General features: G+C 34.6%; 1 protein-coding gene across 2 annotated transcripts; it reads left to right on the forward strand.

Annotated features, from left to right (window-relative positions):
• The first annotated feature begins 1023 nt into the window (after positions 1-1023).
• On the forward strand, positions 1024-19160 carry LOC141346605 (cystathionine gamma-lyase-like). Of its 2 annotated transcripts, XM_073851531.1 has the most exons (13): positions 1024-1357; positions 1779-1860; positions 10844-10939; positions 11038-11147; positions 11265-11399; positions 11560-11617; positions 11694-11771; positions 12161-12313; positions 13491-13612; positions 13694-13746; positions 14030-14168; positions 17527-17644; positions 17777-19160. In XM_073851531.1, exons 1-13 carry the CDS (start codon positions 1184-1186, stop codon positions 17794-17796), a joined length of 1338 nt encoding a protein of 445 aa, XP_073707632.1. In that variant the 5' UTR covers positions 1024-1183; the 3' UTR covers positions 17797-19160. The 2 variants fall into 2 exon arrangements, with proteins under 2 accessions (XP_073707632.1, XP_073707633.1); XM_073851532.1 differs by lacking the exons at positions 17527-17644; positions 17777-19160 and adding an exon at positions 14528-15333 and having other exon boundaries at positions 1029-1357.
• Positions 19161-20633: the final 1473 nt, after the last annotated feature.

The raw sequence follows: 20633 nt of genomic DNA on the forward strand, positions 1-20633 counted from the left end.
CAGTTTGCAAATGACACAACTTCCTAAAACCAAAATGACATGTCAAACTTCCTACATGCAAAGACCTGTCTAATTACCTTTGAGTGTAGTTACCATGAGTATAGTCAAATGAATTTAACTTCCTGGTGAGGTGTAAGGAAATGCACTTGCCAAGAGTAGAATAGAATAGAAAAAATAAAAAATAAATAAAAATAAAGTAAAAATAAATAAAAAATAAAGTAAAATAAAAGCACAAATAAAAATATAGTCAAATAAAAGTACAAATACAAATAAAAAAATAAAATAAAAGCTAAAGTAAAATTAAAATATAGCATGTAAATAAATTTACAAAGCTGTTAAAAAAATTCAGTTGCAAATGACTTTATTAAATATTAATAAGTGCGTCATTCTTGTTTTTCATGATCAACCAGCTCTCTTTAGTAACATAACAATTAAAACATAAGTAAATATTAAAACAAAGAAATAAAGTAAATATCCATAGAAATGCTGATAAATGCAAAAAATATTGAAATTATGGCGACAATATTTGTCAGTGTTCTACTGTCCAAGATGGAGTGTATATCAAGAGCATTTTACCCTGCCTTTTCTGTGATAAATGGTGTACTAAAATCGTGTCTCAGTTCCTTCGTTAGTCATAAAGTCTCTTTGTGATCTGTCAGCCCTAATTATGTGATATTGAAAATGTATATTGTTCTTCAAGAATTTAGTGAACAAGGTGCAAAAGCATTAAGCTTATTCAATTCCTAAGAATAGACGTTTAAAATCTTGACATTTATCCATCCAACAGCTTACATGAAAGATTTATCAGGAGAAGAATTCTGTTTCTCCAGTGAAATTGAACAGAAATTTTGGCTTGCATTTCAAAACTGGCTTCATTCCAAACTAATATCGTTACATCTTTTTTCGATTGTGGAAGTATGCCGTTAAGGTTTGTACATGAATTTAGTTCAGTTAAAAAGAAAAACAAAACAAACAAACAAACAAACAACAAAACTGACTTACCGCTGAACTGTGGACCCAATACGCCTCTTGCGTCATCGCCAATCCACTCCATTCCGTTACTCTCCACATAAAGTGATTGGTGTAGAAAAGTTATTGCTGCTACAACCAGTTTAACACTGTACTGTAAGAGAGAGCTGTTCACTCTTCTCTGACTTAAGGGACTCGCTGTCTCATCGCACACATGGCTTCACACATGCAGAACGACAGCTCAGATGGCTACCAGCCCGTCTTCAAATCATTCGGTACAAATGCGATCCATGCTGGTTCAGAACCGGAGCAGTGGAAATCTAGGGCCGTAGTGCCTCCTATTTCATTGTCTACAACCTTTAAACAACTATCTCTGGGAAAACCTGATGTAAGTCATTTAAGATATTTTGTAAGGGCATGATATTGAGCAGTGTCATGCACACACTTTAGGAGGGGCAGGGGCGTTGCGAGGGCACAATCGCGGACCGGGGGCACGAGGGCGGGGCTGGACTTGAGCTCCACCTGGTCCATGGTCACACACGGGTTGAGGTTGAGGCCAAATGCTAAATTCCGCTGCTTGCAAACTTATAATTTGTTAGTTTTAGCACAAACTAACAGTAACAGTAGTAACTGTGCTTTTGAGATTTTGTAGGTCAGGGTTTACTATGATTTTACATCTTAAATGTGATTGTTTCTAAATTCCTCATTCACAGACTCTACATTTTATAAATACAATTAAAAAAACTTTTGTGTGTAGGATTTTGAATTTCATTTAGTTTTTTTCATTTTTGTAATATTTTCTCTACCAGGGTTTTTACTACAGCAGGTGTGGAAATCCCACAAGAAGCTGTCTTGAGAGAGCAGTTGCTGCTTTGGATGGTGCAAAATACTGTGAGTTCATGACCAACACAAAGTCTTATATGTGACCTTGGAACACAGAACCAGTCATAAGGGTCCGTTTTTTCACATTGAATAAATCTGAAGCTTTCCATTGATGTATGGCAATATTAGGGCTAGGGCTGGGCAGTATGACCAAAATTTAATTTCACGGTATGAGAGATTTTATTTCACGGTAAGGATATCTTTCACGATATAGTTTTTTTTTTTATATAGGTAGCAGTGTTTCCCCTAGGTTTTACTTTGTGTAATAACGAAAACATTCATTTAAGTGGAAAAATAAGTCAAAAACTCTCTATTTCAACATTTTGAACAATAGGGCTCTACAATCTTTTGCTTTTTTTTTTTTTTTGAAATTCTTATGTGTTTTAATTTTTCTGATAATCTGATAATGAAAGCATAAACATTTATTTATTTTTAATCAAATGAAAAATAAACCCTTTTAATTTTTGGCAAACAAACAGAGGTTTACTGTTAAAATCAATACATGGAAGAAAAAATATATTCAGTTTAAAACGTTTAAATAACAATTGTAGTATTTTTTTCTACAATTAAGTGGTTAATCTTGTTGTAATATTTATTTTTTATCATATAAATTGTTTTATGTAAATTATTTAAATAGAAATATATAAACACCTACATTAAACTGTACAAAAGTAATACAAGACTAATATTGTTCCGTTTCATGTTAAACCATACTTTTATTTTGACAGGTTGCCGTGAAGTTTCTGTGTGTACAAAATGATATAATGCTAGTTTTCTCAAATGAAACGGTAAAAGTGACACTCACAGCAACTTTGGAGACTGAGTTTATCTGTTCATGTAAGATGCAAATGCCAAAAATGAGTTTGAATTAAGTGACAGACCAATTTTTGATTTATTAATCCAAAAATCAACCAATTCCGTGGCATTCCGCGCTATAGTAAATTCCGTTTTTATGAATGGAGTCCGAGATCACGTCTGTGTTTTCGCGGAGGAGACATTGTAAACGTGCGACCATGTAGAGACAGAACCCAGCAAGCAATTTCGCGTCTATTAGACGTCTAATAGCCGTCTAAACACAGCCCAGACGTCTAGGCTAAATCGAGGCTAATTTTGGGCTGTCAGTGAAAATCTAATAGACGTCTAACCATAGCCCAAGAATAGACAGCTATTGAATGACTACATATATACGTCTAATAGACGTCTAACCATAGCCCAAGAATAGACAGCTATTGAATGACTACATATATACGTCTAATAGACGTCTAACCATAGCCCAATTGAATGACTACATATATACGTCTAATAGACGTCTAACCATAGCCCAAGAATAGACAATCAGACAGCTATTGAATGACTATATTTATACGTCTAATAGACGTCTAACCATAGCCCAAGAATAGACAGCTATTGAATGACTACATATATACGTCTAATAGACGTCTAACCATAGCCCAAGAATAGACAATCAGACAGCTATTGAATGACTATATTTATACGTCTAATAGACGTCTAACCATAGCCCAAGAATAGACAGCTATTGAATGACTACATATATATGTCTAATAGACGTCTAACCATAGCCCAAGAATAGACAGCTATTGAATGACTACATATATACGTCTAATAGACGTCTAACCATAGCCCAAGAATAGACAGCTATTGAATGACTACATATATACGTCTAATAGACGTCTAACCATAGCCCAAGAATAGACAGCTATTGAATGACTACATATATACGACTAATAGACGTCTAACCATAGCCCAAGAATAGACAGCTATTGAATGACTACATATATACGTCTAATAGACGTCTAACCATAGCCCAAGAATAGACAGCTATTGAATGACTATATTTATACGTCTAATAGACGTCTAACCATAGCCCAAGAATAGACAGCTATTGAATGACTACATATATACGTCTAATAGACGTCTAACCATAGCCCAAGAATAGACAGCTATTGAATGACTATATTTATACGTCTAATAGACGTCTAACCATAGCCCAAGAATAGACAGCTATTGAATGACTATATTTATACATCTAATAGACGTCTAACCATAGCCCAAGAATAGACAGCTATTGAATGACTACATATATACGTCTAATAGACGTCTAACCATAGCCCAAGAATAGACAATCAGACAGCTATTGAATGACTATATTTATACGTCTAATAGACGTCTAACCATAGCCCAAGAATAGACAGCTATTGAATGACTACATATATACGTCTAATAGACGTCTAACCATAGCCCAAGAATAGACAGCTATTGAATGACTACATATATACGTCTAATAGACGTCTAACCATAGCCCAAGAATAGACAGCTATTGAATGACTACATATATACGTCTAATAGACGTCTAACCATAGCCCAAGAATAGACAGCTATTGAATGACTACATATTTACGTCTAATAGACGTCTAACCATAGCCCAAGAATAGACAGCTATTGAATGACTACATATATACGTCTAATAGACGTCTAACCATAGCCCAAGAATAGACAGCTATTGAATGACTATATTTATACGTCTAATAGACGTCTAACCATAGCCCAAGAATAGACAGCTATTGAATGACTACATATATACGTCTAATAGACGTCTAACCATAGCCCAAGAATAGACAGCTATTGAATGACTACATATATACGTCTAATAGACGTCTAACCATAGCCCAAGAATAGACAATCAGACAGCTATTGAATGACTATATTTATACGTCTAATAGACGTCTAACCATAGCCCAAGAATAGACAGCTATTGAATGACTACATATATACGTCTAATAGACGTCTAACCATAGCCCAAGAATAGACAGCTATTGAATGACTACATATATATGTCTAATAGACGTATAACCATAGCCCAAGAATAGACAATCAGACAGCTATTGAATGACTATATTTATACGTCTAATAGACGTCTAACCATAGCCCAAGAATAGACAGCTATTGAATGACTACATATATACGTCTAATAGACGTATAACCATAGCCCAAGAATAGACAGCTATTGAATGACTACATATATACGTCTAATAGACGTCTAACCATAGCCCAAGAATAGACAATCAGACAGCTATTGAATGACTATATTTATACGTCTAATAGACGTCTAACCATAGCCCAAGAATAGACAGCTATTGAATGACTACATACGTCTAATAGACGTATAACCATAGCCCAAGAATAGACAGCTATTGAATGACTACATATATACGTCTAATAGACGTCTAACCATAGCCCAAGAATAGACAATCAGACAGCTATTGAATGAGTATATTTATACGTCTAATAGACGTTTAACCATAGCCCAAGAATAGACAGCTATTGAATGACTATATTTATACGTCTAATAGACGTCTAACCATAGCCCAAGAATAGACAGCTATTGAATGACTACATATATACGTCTAATAGACGTCTAACCATAGCCCAAGAATAGACAGCTATTGAATGACTATATTTATACGTCTAATAGACGTCTAACCATAGCCCAAGAATAGACAGCTATTGAATGACTACATATATACGTCTAATAGACGTCTAACCATAGCCCAAGAATAGACAATCAGACAGCTATTGAATGACTATATTTATACGTCTAGTAGACGTCTAACCATAGCCCAAGAATAGACAATCAGACAGCTATTGAATGACTACATATATACGTCTAATAGACGTCTAACCATAGCCCAAGAATAGACAATCAGACAGCTATTGAATGACTATATTTATACGTCTAATAGACGTCTAACCATAGCCCAAGAATAGACAATCAGACAGCTATTGAATGACTATATTTATACGTCTAATAGACGTCTAACCATAGCCCAAGAATAGACAGCTATTGAATGACTACATATATACGTCTAATAGACGTCTAACCATAGCCCAAGAATAGACAATCAGACAGCTATTGAATGACTATATTTATACGTCTAATAGACGTCTAACCATAGCCCAAGAATAGACAATCAGACAGCTATTGAATGACTACATATATACGTCTAATAGACGTCTAACCATAGCCCAAGAATAGACAATCAGACAGCTATTGAATGACTATATTTATACGTCTAATAGACGTCTAACCATAGCCCAAGAATAGACAGCTATTGAATGACTACATATATACGTCTAATAGACGTCTAACCATAGCCCAAGAATAGACAATCAGACAGCTATTGAATGACTATATTTATACGTCTAATAGACGTCTAACCATAGCCCAAGAATAGACAGCTATTGAATGACTACATATATACGTCTAATAGACGTCTAACCATAGCCCAAGAATAGACAATCAGACAGCTATTGAATGACTATATTTATACGTCTAATAGACGTCTAACCATAGCCCAAGAATAGACAGCTATTGAATGACTACATATATACGTCTAATAGACGTCTAACCATAGCCCAAGAATAGACAGCTATTGAATGACTACATATATACGTCTAATAGACGTCTAACCATAGCCCAAGAATAGACAGCTATTGAATGACTACATATATACGTCTAATAGACGTCTAACCATAGCCCAAGAATAGACAATCAGACAGCTATTGAATGACTACATATATACGTCTAATAGACCTCTGACCATAGCCCAAGAATAGACAATCAGACAGCTATTGAATGACTATATTTATACGTCTAATAGACGTCTAACCATAGCCCAAGAATAGACAGCTATTGAATGACTACATATATACGTCTAATAGACGTATAACCATAGCCCAAGAATAGACAGCTATTGAATGACTACATATATACGTCTAATAGACGTCTAACTATAGCCCAAGAATAGACAATCAGACAGCTATTGAATGACTATATTTATACGTCTAATAGACGTCTAACCATAGCCCAAGAATAGACAGCTATTGAATGACTACATATATACGTCTAATAGACGTCTAACTATAGCCCAAGAATAGACAATCAGACAGCTATTGAATGACTATATTTATACGTCTAATAAACGTCTAACCATAGCCCAAGAATAGACAGCTATTGAATGACTACATATATACTTCTAATAGACGTCTAACCATAGCCCAAGAATAGACAATCAGACAGCTATTGAATGACTATATTTATACGTCTAATAGACGTCTAACCATAGCCCAAGAATAGACAGCTATTGAATGACTACATATATACGTCTAATAGACGTATAACCATAGCCCAAGAATAGACAATCAGACAGCTACTGAATGACTATATTTATACGTCTAATAGACGTCTAACCATAGCCCAAGAATAGACTAGTCATCAATTAGACCGCTATTAAACGACTACATATATACGTCTAATAGACAGGCAATATGGGTCTAGGCTAAAACAAGGCTGATTTTGGGCTGTCAGTGAAAATCTAATAGACGTCTAACCATAGCCAAAGAATAGACTAGACATCAATTACACTACATATGTAATAGACAACAAAATGAGGCATAAGGATTCTTTTCACTCAAATATACCAGGTTCTCATAAATGAAAATCCATCCAAACTAACTGAATATAAAGGGATTTATTTTGAACAATTATATAGACAACAACAACTTAGACAACATTCAAACATAAAAATGAACAAATAAAACATTGGAAAAATATGTAAAACAAATTAAGATATTAAAATTTTTAAGAATTAACTGTTTACTTTAGATCCATAACCCCCACCCCCTGCCCTCCCTGGTGCTTGTTTGAAATGATTAGAAATTGCATTTTTTATTTCACATTCCGTAGCTGATGGAAAGTTGGTCATCACTGCGTCTGCCAAATGAGAAAAAGGAAAGAATTATTGCTCAAGAAAAGCATTGTTGACAGTCATTTAACTAATTACAGTCAATCACTTTTGCAAGGATGCACACTAGAGCTGGCCAATATAGAGTTAACAGAATATAGATAGAGACTATATAATTTATATCAATATAGACAATAATTTATGTCAATATTATAAATAAATTAATATCAATAATTGAACATATTTGCTCGCATAATGGTGATGCAATACGGGGTATAACGATACGCGTATTGAACAATTCTGTACAAGGCATATATATATATATATATATATATATATAAGCTATATACACACACATACATACATATATACATATATATATATATACACATCTGAAATTTTCTTCTCGAATGTTCATTTTTATCAAGCTCATATATGCAAGTTCAGTAATTTCTCTTAAATGGCAATGAAAATTACCTATTAATTGTCATTTTAGTGAAATTACTGAACTTACATATATGAGCTTGATAAAAATCTCCTAGCACTGATGTACCCTCCACAGACACATTTCCTTGTACATCCAAATCTAGATATTCAACAAAGTACAACAATTGAATATTCAGCAATTGTTGTATTCAGATTCAGCATTCAGTTTTATATCTGAAACAAATTCACTGAAAACTGAATGTATGCTGCATATTGTAATTATTTAAAAACAAGTTTAAAGACTATATGTTTGCCACTACCTTTTATTAATTGGACAGGAATTTTTTTATTTTATCATTTCTTTTCATGTTGCACTATGCTGCTGTTAAATTTTATGTAAAGTACTTAAACAATTTGCTTTAAATCAAAAACTATTATTTATGACTCTAATTTAAAAACAATATACTGGTATCTTTATAATAATAAACAATAGTAATGATAAGTTTCATAGTTTCATGCTTACCACATTCATTGAATTTAGATACATTTGCAATAACACGTGCAGGTAACGTTAACTTTTTGGAGAAAAATTGTACTCTGCAATGTTAATGTTAAAATGTCACGGTTTCTACACATTATAACAACTAACTAATTTAAACAATGAACATATCAAAAATAACAGGCATACTTACAAGATCGAAGTAGAAATGTGAAGGTTTTCACTCAGACTGTTGCTCGCCCGTTGCTCTCCGACAGCTGCCTTGTGTAAAATAAAATGGCGAAAATGTTTATCGCGAAATTTGGCTAAAGTGATCTAGTCGCGCAATGCCAGTAGTCCCAGTAGACATGTCTCAGGCAGTAGTGTTTCGATTGTGCCATCTAGCGGTTGGGAAATGCAATTGACCTTATGCACGGACCGTTCTTTAGAACTTCCGCATAACGATAAGCCAGCTCGTAAACTTCCGCTGAAGCTCATTTTCTATGTGCTATATATAAGGTGGACACTATTGAGACTCATCTACTGCCTCGTTCTTATCAGAAACTGAGAAAATTTATAATTGCAACATTATAAACAATGTTAACGGCATGAACATTCAGATTCATATTATTTAACAACATATAATTTAAATGCGGAGCCTGGCAATCCCGTACTCTCTGTATCGGCATAGTTGTACATTTAAATGCTGACAGCTAAACACTATCATAACGTGTTTAAGCTAACGTTAACTAGCTAGCGATACTTCTCTTCAAGGACATCTTAATCGTATTCTTGATAATCACTAACTTGCCTTCATATAGTCATGAACACATTTTTAAAATCTTGCAATATTTTAAAGCCTTTTTTATTTTCTAACTCTACAGCTGTGAAATAAAATGTACTTCAGGGACTCACTTTTCATTCCTAAAAACGGCATCGGAAAAAAAATGACTTCACGGAAAACAACGTCTATTTATGGAATTACCCATTTAACCAATAGATGGCAGCAGAGGATTATTTATTGTGAAACTGACTTTTAAAATCCCTATCGCTGCGTCCGCAATCGCATACTACTTAAGTAGGTACTACATTTAAATTCAAACGTACTACCCGACCGTTAAAACAGTACGTTCTATATAGTATGAATGTGGATAGTATGAATGGAATTCGGACATACTACATCCGCCATATTGATGTTGTCACCTGTCTTGCGTCATCACAACAGCGCGAAAATTTACACTTGAAAAGAGCCGCGTCTCCATAGAGACATATACGTAGATGCCTCATTAGTGACTGTTTCTATGGGCCGTTTATACGTAAGCCGTCCGCCATTTCACTGCGGTCCACTTGACGTCATTCACCCATAGATCTATGTAACTGACCATAGTAAATCACTGAATATTCGAAATGCCACAGTCCTGTACAGCCGTTGGCAAACCTACTATATGGTGAATGACGTCAAGTGGACCGTTCTGCATCTACGTGCTTGGAGCGGTCCGATGAGGCATCTACGTATATGACGCCTCCTCTCCCGGAGCCTCATGGGATAGGAAAGTGTCCATGGTATGCCTACTACAGAATTCGGCCGGAAGCAGTAGGTCATCCTTCTCGCCTACTGAATTTCGAATACTATGAATTCGGACATACTACTCGCCTCGCGTACTGCTTTTCGCGTACTATATAGTAGGGTAGTATGCGATTTCGGACGCAGCGTATATATTTTTCAAGACGTCTTGCTTTTCGATTTATTATAAAATTACTAGTATAATAAATTGTAGTACTTATATTATATATATATATATATATATATAGTATAGCAAGTGCAGAAAGTCATTAAGCTCACACACAAACAGCCAATAAAGATGAATTATTTAAATACTAATATATAGTTCACTACAAATACATTAAATATTGATGGTATAATAATTAAATAATGCACTCAATATGAATCAATATGAATTTGAAATATTTTATAAAATTTAATAACTACATCTTTTAAGTTTTATCTTGAACTGTAAAAGCTAGCCTATATTTAACCAACACAAACTTGCTACTGCTGTAGTTTTGTTAATGTGAAATTAGTCTGAATCATTTAAGCTCTTTTTTTGACATCAGCTTGTCATTTGTTTGGTCGGGTTATTACTGTCAATCATAGCAATGACTCGGGCATATTTAGCCGATTTACTCGCGTATTTTTTAAACTGGCATTTGTCATTCTTGAAACGGTACCTGTGTGACTTATGACTGGTTTTGTGGACCAGGGTCACATATATTATGTGTTATATGACATTGCCATAAACCTAAAGTTCTGTCTGTCTGCCAACAGGTCTTGCTCTTGCCTCTGGAACAGCTGCAACTTTGACCGTTGCACATCTTTGTAAGGCTGGAGATGGAATTGTGAGCATTAATAATGTTTATTCAGGTGACTTACTGCTCCTAATAACATGAAGTGATTAGACTAATGGGCTTAAGAAAGCTGATATCTAGAGTCTTACTGAGTCTATGTTTTGTTTCCACCAGGAACTAATGAGTATTTCACAAAAATAGCTGCAGAATATAGCCTTGATGTCTCTTTTGCTGATCTCACAAAGCTAGAGAAGCTAAAAGCAGCTCTAAAACCAAATACAAAGGTACACTTGGCAGAGTAAGCATTAGTAAAAAAACAGACACTATAATGTATATTAATTACATTCTTGGAAGTACTACTCTAATTTAAATGGCGTATTAAATATTTCTCATCTCTACAGATTGTATGGATTGAAACGCCCACAAACCCTACACTGAAAGTTGTGGACATTCAGGCCTGTGCAGATATTGTCCATGAGTACAACAAGGACATAACTGTTGTGGTGGACAACACTTTCATGTCAGCCTACTTCCAGGTACAAACAGTGACATTATTTTGACACATAACCCAGTGCTACTGATATAAATATAATCTGTAAACACAAAGTCTTAATGTTGCACACAATGTTAGAGTTTCCTCACACGGAAACTAGATATAATTTAAAAATGTTACCATTTTTCTCATTTCTGGATCAGCGCCCCCTTGCCCTTGGAGCGGACATCTGCATGTACTCTGCAACAAAATACATGAATGGTAAAAACTAATTATTTAACCTTTTATATAACTGAAAGTTTGTTGATCAAAACTAAAATTACCGGTGTAATTCCAGGTCACAGCGATGTTGTGATGGGACTGATTTCTCTCAACCGTGTTGACCTCTATGAACGACTTAAGTTTTTGCAGAGTGGTAAGGCTCTACTATTCTATAAATATACAAACTGTAATCTAAATAAACCATAATATGCACATGTTGCTGCTGGCTATGTTTCCTTTTTGTTATTACAGTCTCATTGCTATGCAGTTACAGTATGTAAAATCCTTGTCTAATCACTGTGTGTGTAATTTGAGCAAGTTATAATTTTATGAACTTCATTACCTTCATACCTCCAACTTGTCAGACTGTTACAGTCCTGATGTGAGGATTAAACCTTGTGCTTTTTGTTAGGTTCTTATAGCAATTCAATTACATTTAAAATACATTACATATTTATTCCTGACTGTAAAATGACATTAAAATGAGTCAACTGCATAGCAGAAGTAAGGTTTATTTTCATCTCTCTTCTCCATTTTCTTCAGCTCTTGGCAATATGCCCTCTCCATTTGACTGTTATATGTGCCACCGGGGTCTGAAGACACTCCACCTGAGAATGAAGCAGCACTTTAAGAATGCGTTGGCCGTGGCACGGTTTCTGGAGGCCGATCCCAGAGTGGACAAAGTCATCTTCCCAGGTGTCTATGATATTATTGTCACTTTATATAGGAATGTATGTTGGGCGATTTTCATATTTGTCTCAAAAAACCCAACTGAATATAATATTAACAATTTATTCCTGTGATGGCAAATCTGAATATTCACTAGCCATTTCTTTAGTGTCACATGATCCATTAGAAACCATTCTAATATGACGATTTGGCGCTCAAGAAACATTTCTTATAATTCTGATAAAGTTTATATTATCATCACAGTTGAAAATTGTTTATTGTTGTTTAATATTTTTTTTCAGGATTCTCTGATAATTAAAGTTCAAAGGAATAGCATTTATTTTAAATATACAGTGGCATGCAAAAGTTTGGGAACCCCTTGCAGAATCTGAAAATGTGAATAATTTTAACAAAATAAGAGAGATCATACAAAATACATGTTATTTTTTATTTAGTACTGTCCTAAGTAAGATATTTTACATAAAAGATGCTTACATATAGTCCACAAGACAAAAAACTAAGGGTTCCCAAACGTTTGAAGGGGGTTATTTTAATAATTTCAGCTATTTTTTTTTGTCTTGTGGACTATATGTAAACCTCTTTTATTTACTCAGGAGTCAGGACATTATTAAATAAAAAAAATAACATGTATTTTGTATGATCTCTCTTTTTTTGTTAAAATTATTCACATTTTCACAGATTCTGCAAGGAGTTCCCAAACTTTTGCATGCCACCATATATTTTTAGGAATGTAAAAGACTTTACTGTCACTTTGATTAGGTGAATGTGTGCTTGCTGAATAAAAATTTAAACATATCCACCGTATTCTTCAACGCAAAAGCCTATGGGCAAGACTTCCGGTTCATTAGCCAATATAGGGAAATAACAAAAAAAAATAACATGCAGTGAATGGTAAAACTGTTTGCACTACAAACCAGTGTGCTCATAATTAAGATAATACATTAAAATAATATGGTTAGACACACCAATTTGCAATATCAAGCCACAAAACGAGCTGTTTTGTACAGGTAAAAATAGCTGGGCACGAAAGAGTCCAGAAGCCAAACCTATAACATTTAAAACTATTATCTTTTTAACTATTATCAAACTTTTGAATAGTAGTGTAGGTGCTTCATTGGTATAACACCACCTTTGGGCAACCTTGAGCTGATTAAAGACTTGATTAAATGTTTTTTACCTTCAGGTCTTCCATCTCACCCTCAGTATGAGCTGACTAAGAGACAGTGCACAGGCTGTCCTGGGATGATCGCTTTCTACATCAAAGGAAAACTGGAGCACACCTCAGCTTTCCTCAACAATCTGAAGGTGCTTTGAAGCTTCAAGTTGTTATAAAATGTTTTACATCTTACGGTTTTAAAGAATTGTATATTGTGTTGTGTATTTCAGTTGTGTGCACTTGCTGTTAGTCTTGGTGGTGTTGAGAGTCTAGCAGAGCACCCGTAAGTACATCCAAATCCACTGACTGTTCTCCAGGAAGATTTTTGATTTCATTTTAGAGCATATAGAAAAAGTGTGGTTTCTGTTTTTCGTGAAACGCTAATGCAAGTATGCTTGGTTGTAATAAGCGTGCGTGAACCCTAAAAATCATATTTTGTATTGCCACAAGGGGGCGGGAGAGATATATTGTATCTTGTCCAATGTTACCATGATTTATCTTGGAAAATCAGATCAATTAAACTTCTTTGAGGGGACATTTCATCCATTTTCATTTCCATTTTCCAGTGCAAGCATGACTCATGCTTCAGTGCCTGAAAACGAGAAGAAAGAGCTGGACCTCAGTGATACGCTCATTCGTCTGTCGGTGGGCCTGGAGGATGAGGAAAAAATTATTGCAGACCTTGACCAAGCCCTCCGTGCTGCAGTGAGTATTGCAGAACACATTCTTGCACAATCTTACATGATATGTGTATTTATTTTATGTAATATTTTTTTGAGTGGCATTATTATTTCAGCAAGGAAGCATTATTTTATTCTGAAAGGAAGATTATTTTATTCAAAGTGACAGTAAAGATATTTATAAAATTACAAAACATTTCTGTTGTAAATAAATGCTGTTCATTTAATTCTAACAAAAACTTCCACAAATATTAAGAAGTGTACTGTTTTAAATTTTTTTAATATTAAGAAATGTTTTTAGCACCAAATCATAGCATATTAGAGGCATATTAGAATTATTCCTGAGGAATATTTATTTATTTTATTTATCTTTTCTTTTACCAGGTAGGTCCTATTGAGATATAGAATCTCTTCCTCCAGGCAGTCCTGGTCAAGATGGCTACATTAAGAACACAATACACAATTTAAACAACAAAAAACAATTAAATAGATAAAAGATTAATGAAAACAGCAACACGATTCCTTCAGTACAGCTTGTACAACTGATTTTAAGGAATGTTGTTCTAAGGATTGTTCAAATGAATAACAGTAGTTGATTTAGCAAAGATGTAATGTTGGAGTGATGTGATAAAAGACTAGAGATGTAAGTAGGAATTTTGCCTAATAGTGCTTTTGCAACAAGTAACAACATATACATTTTTCTTATTTGATATAAGGAGGACCAACCTACAGTCATACAAGATACAATGATAAGTATATGAACTAGCATTTGTTATAAAACGTAATCAAGTACAATATACACAATCCTACTATTTCAGTAATGATGAATTTGCTTTCATGTACATGTTACTGTAATCTAATAGCGACAAATACGAGCTGTGTACAGTCCCTTTTCCTGGCTTCATATGGGAGGCATTTTTTTTAAGAAAATGTGTACATTTTATGAGTACATTTGAAACCAACTTTGTAAGACATGACTCTTTCTATTCTAATACCTTCTATAGTAGAAATAGACAGTATGACTACAAGAAAACAAATAATATAATTTTAACAGTAAAATATGCAGTGAATAAAAAGAATTTTGCAGAGGTTCTGTTTCTTGATTCAAAGACAGTGAAAGTGTATAAATAATTATTCTTTGGCTTAGGACTTTTATTAATATAGAAAATAAAACTGGAGCTAAAATAGAACCTCGTAGTGCACCTTTTTAATAGTTTATGATTGGTATTTCACTACAAGTTCAATTCAAATTCAAAATTCAAAACAGCAGGTGCAATTTTTTAAGTAGGGTTCTATTTTGTCAGGTTTGTCATATATTTTTTACAATCTAGGTTAAAAACTGCTTTATGAACTTAAATGGTAGAATAGTGCTGAAAGTAAATAATTGAGAAGGCCAACATGTAACACTCATTTTCCTTAAAATCATGTTTTTAAATGACCAAATTTAATTAAAGGGCTAGCTTAAGTAAAATATTAAAAGTCTCCAAAATATTTGCTTTGACCTTAATTAAACTCTGAATCACTTTTAAAAAGCCAGGAAACCTGTTTTTTTTTTTTTTTTTTTAAATCTGTAAGTGATTTAATTTCCATAATTTAACACTATAATTTATATTTTCATTTATCAAATTAAGATGATAATCACATTTAGAATTTTGTCATCAATTTTATGCACTTATTTTTTAATGTTTTATAATGTGTCCGTTTTAACTGACTGTTTGTTTTCTTTGCCTATGCTTATTGGTTATACATGATTTCTTTGTCTAATAAAGGCTGAAATTGATTTATTAATCCAAGGGTTGTTTCTGCCATTTATCCTCAGTCTTCTGAAAGGAGCATGTAGATCACAAATAGTTAAAATGGCGGATTTAAAATATTCCCAAACTGGTTTTACATAATTTATAATATGTGAATGATTTTTACACGTAAGCTATTTCACAGTGATCACTGACATTGAGAAACAGAGAGAAACCATGTTCTACATTTGCCTAAAAAGGATCAAGTAAAGTAGATTTATATATGGTTGGAGAATTAAAAAAATTGTTCCAAAAGTTCAAAACAGTTTGGTTTACTAATGGAGTGAATACATGTGTGGTTTAATTTAGATTTAAAGGGATAGTTCACCCAAAAATGAAAATTCTGTCTTTAATTACTCACCCTCAAGTCTTTCCAAATTCGTAAGACCTTCTTTCATCTTCGGAACACAAATGAAGATATTTTAATCCGGGTTTGGAATGACATGACGGTGACTAATTATTGACAAAATTTCATTTTTGTGTGAACTATTCCTTTAAAGGAACACTCCACTTTTTTTTGGAAATAGGCTCATTCTCCAACTCCCCCCGAGTTAATTGAGTTTTACTGTTTTGAAATCCATTCAGCCATTTTCCTGTTCTGGCGATATCACTTTTAGCATAGCTTAGTACAGATCATTGAATCCTATTCGACCAATAGCATCGCATTCAAAAATGACCAACGAGTTTCGATATTTGTCCTATTTAAAACTAAAACTCTTCTGTAGTTATATTGTGTACTAATACTGGCGGAAAATGTAAAGCTGCAATTTTCTAGGCCAATAAGATTAGGAACTACACTTCCATTCCGGCGTAATAGTCAAGGAAGTTTGCTGCCGTAACATGGCCGAAGCAGGCGCAGTAATATCACGCAGCACATGTACAAATACTAACTAGCTGGGAACTAATTTTAGGCGCTGTGTGATATTACTCCGCCTGCTGCATCCATATTACGGCAGCAAACTTCCTTGACTATTACGCCGGAATGGAAGTGTAGTTCCTAATCTTATCGGCCTAGAAAATCACAGCTTTACATTTTCCGCCGATATTAGTACACAATATAACTACAGAAGATTCAAGTTTTAAATAGGAATTTTTTTTTGGAACCCTCTGTATGTATCATATAATCTGTGACTGTGCTTTTCACACGTCTCTGAGAAAATCTTAATATCGGTGTCAATGCGTATATTCAAATTGAATCCAGTTTTAACTGCAAACATTAAGATGGAAAACTGTAATCCATTACTAGATCCTGTGACACTGATGTCTGGAGTAGTGACTGTTGAATGTTAAGCTTTTCCATCACAGTAATACATGAAAATGTTTTACAGCATGAAAATACTTTAATGTTTTGGCTGCAGATGTGGTTCAGATAGATCATGATTTGACTGTGCATTTAACTTCAATCACTCAAAACTACAATTAAACTAAAACATGTTTGTCGTTTTGACTGCACCTTCTTTGACAAAGTACAAAAGTGCAGAGAGTCCCAAAACAAAATCCAGTAACAACTGCTGGTTGAAAGTTGAAAGAGTTGTGAATCATTGATCCTGCAGCAGCTAATAAACAAACAATTGATCTTCTGCCCCCTAGAGTTTCGTCTGGCTGTGTTGCAGTTACATGTGTCAAAGATCAAGGCGGACAACTTGGGAAGAGCACAAAAATTGTGAAGGAGGCTGCAGGACAAGGTGCAAAATTTGTAGTGTTACATGTGAGTAGTACATTCTCTATTTTAGTTTATATGTTACTCACAAATGTATGTTTGGCTACTATATTAATATTGGTTTATATATGTTTAAAATATGTCCTTTAATAATCTATTATCCATGTTTGTTTGCATTAGTGCTTCAACTCATCTTATGAAACCAGGTTGTCAGGTATGCTAAGAAGATGTGTTTATGTAAGTCCCGTTCTCTATAACACCTACTCAGTTTTTGGGCCTGAGGAAAAGCTGCTTGTCAAACACAAAGTAAGTTATAATAATTCAATTTATAATGTTAAAAAAGACTTCTAAACAAATGTTGTTGTTTGATTGAGAAGTATTTATCAAGGTTGGACATAGCATGAAAATTGCTTTGCAAATGTACTGAAGCATTATACAAAGCTGATTTGATCCTTTAATTGCATGTGCAGTTTAGGATTATACAGTATCTCTGTGGTTTTCCCTGTTTTTTGGCTCGATGACACAGGTTTCGTGAATAGTTGTATGGGGTTGGCATGGTAACTGTGCCCTCTTTTCATGCAGGGGTGAAGTTGACAAAAGCTGGGTCAGTGGAGGCTTCTGTATATGCTGACATAGGTGATTTTGGTAACAGCTGCATTTAGATGATTAAAAGTAAACGCCTTAGAGGCTGTTTTAAACAGTTATGTACAAAATGCTGTTCTAGTATGCTTCTAATATTATATGGTCATATGACTTGATTTAACATATTCTAATGTATTAAAATACAGTGTATTTCTAACCACATTTTAATGCATTTCTAACTACATTGATTTATTGCACATACAAATGAACTACAGACAGGTATTCATGTTCCAGCCTGTTTAATTACTTCAGGTTAAACAGGTAAAGTTGTTATGATCTCTTTTCATAACAACACAGCATGATTTATTAAAGTCACTATTAATGTAGTTTTGATTTCTTGGCTATTCCACCCATATTTGCATTCACCTAAATGTAGGTTACTGTAAGATTGGAGATGTATTTTCTTGTACCGGAAATACATTTTGAAATATTGGTATTTCATTTTGGTAAATGAGGGCTGAAACAAAATTTTCTATTTCAAAAATAGATTTCACTGAGCTTCACTGTTTATATTTGGCATATTTTAAAATATATTTTAGTCACATATATGAAAAAAGGAGGATTCAATAAAAAAAGCATTGGACTTGAATGAAGTGTATACCATCATCTTCCATCTTCCATTCATTCATTCTTCCGCCTTGGTCCTGTTTTCTGATTACTGTATTGTTCACGTTAGTTACAGGACATTACATATTAGCTACTCACAGTATGTTGGTGTTTATTTAGCAGCAGGTTGTTTCAGATGGCCAAATTTTTCAACCTATTATAAATGCAGGGAAAGAGGCACGCTCCCCTATCACTGCTACTAAACATTGATCACCTTAATGTTAAGAGATAAAATTACACAAGTATATCCTACAGCAGTGGTTCCCAACCGCATTCCTGGAGCCTCCCCAAAACGTCACATTTTGCATCTCTATTTTCTCTGAAACACCAGTTTCAGGTCATGGAGTCTCTACTAATGAGTTGATTATCTGTATCTGGTGTGTTTGGGGTGGGGGTCATATACAGTGTACAGGTGCTGGTCATATAATTAGAATATCTTCAAAAAGTTGATTTATTTCACTAATTCCATTCAAGAAGTGAAACTTGTATAATGCATACATTCATTCCACACAGACTGATATATTTCAAGTGTTCATTTCTTTTAATTTTGATGATTATAACTGGCAACGAATGAAAACCCCAATTCAGTATCTCAGAAAATTAGAATATTACTTAAGACCAATACAAAGAAAGGATTTTTAGAAATCTTGGCGAACTGAAAAGTATGAACGTGAAAAGTATGAGCATGTACAACACTCAATAGTTGGGGCTCCTTTTGCCTGAATTACTGCAGCAATGAGGCGTATCATGGAGTCGATCAGTCTGTGGCACTGCTCAGCTGTTATGAGAGCCCAGGTTGCTCTGATAGTGGCCTTCAGCTCTTCTGCATTGTTGGGTCTGGCATATCACATCTTCCTCTTCACAATACCCCATAGATTTTCAATGGGGTTAAGGTCAGGTGAGTTTGCTGGCCAATTAAGAACGGATACCATGGTCCTTAAACCAGGCACTGGTAGCTTTGGCACTGTGTGCAGGTGCCAAGTCCTGTTGGAAAATGAAATCTGCATCTCCATAAAGTTGGTCAGCAGCAGGAAGCATGAAGTGCTCTAAAACGTCCTGGAATACAGCTGCGTTGACCTTGGACCTCAGAAAACACAGTGGACCAACACCAGTAGCTGACATGGCACCCCAAACCATCACTGACTGTGGAAACTTTACACTGGACCTCAAGCAACGTGGATTCTGTGCCTCTCCTCTCTTCCTCCAGACTGTGGGACCCTGATTTCCAAAGGAAAATGTACTTTCATCAGAGAACATAACTTTGGACCACTCAGCAGCAGTCCAGTCCTTTTTGTCTTTAGCCCAGACGAGACGCTTCTGACGCTGTCTGTTGTTCAAGAGTGGCTTGACACAAGGAATGCGACAGCTGAAACCCATGTCTTGCATTCGTCTGTGCATAGTGGTTTTTGAAGCACTGACTCCAGCAGTCAACTCTTTGTGAATCTCCCCCACATTTTCGAATGTGTTTTGTTTTACAATTCTCTCCAGGGTGCGGTTATCCCTATTGCTTGTTCACTTTTTTCTACCACATCTTTTCCTTCCCTTCGCCTCTTTATTAATGAGAGAACTCTATGAACAGCCAGCCTCTTTTGCGTAAAATACAGTGTCCTGAGACAACACTTGTGACGCTAAGCAGAAAAAAGCACTTAAGTCTGTCATCGCTTAAAAGTCATGTGTTTTGTATCTAAAGCGCATCTCAGATAAGGAGACAGATACAACAAACTGCTGTCAGACTGCTTTCAGTTCATTGTTAAATCATACTTCTGGGTTGAAAACCACAATGTTGGCA

The sequence above is a fragment of the Garra rufa genome, chromosome 12, assembly GCF_049309525.1.
Source record: "Garra rufa chromosome 12, GarRuf1.0, whole genome shotgun sequence".
NCBI classification, from domain to species: Eukaryota; Metazoa; Chordata; class Actinopteri; order Cypriniformes; family Cyprinidae; genus Garra; species Garra rufa.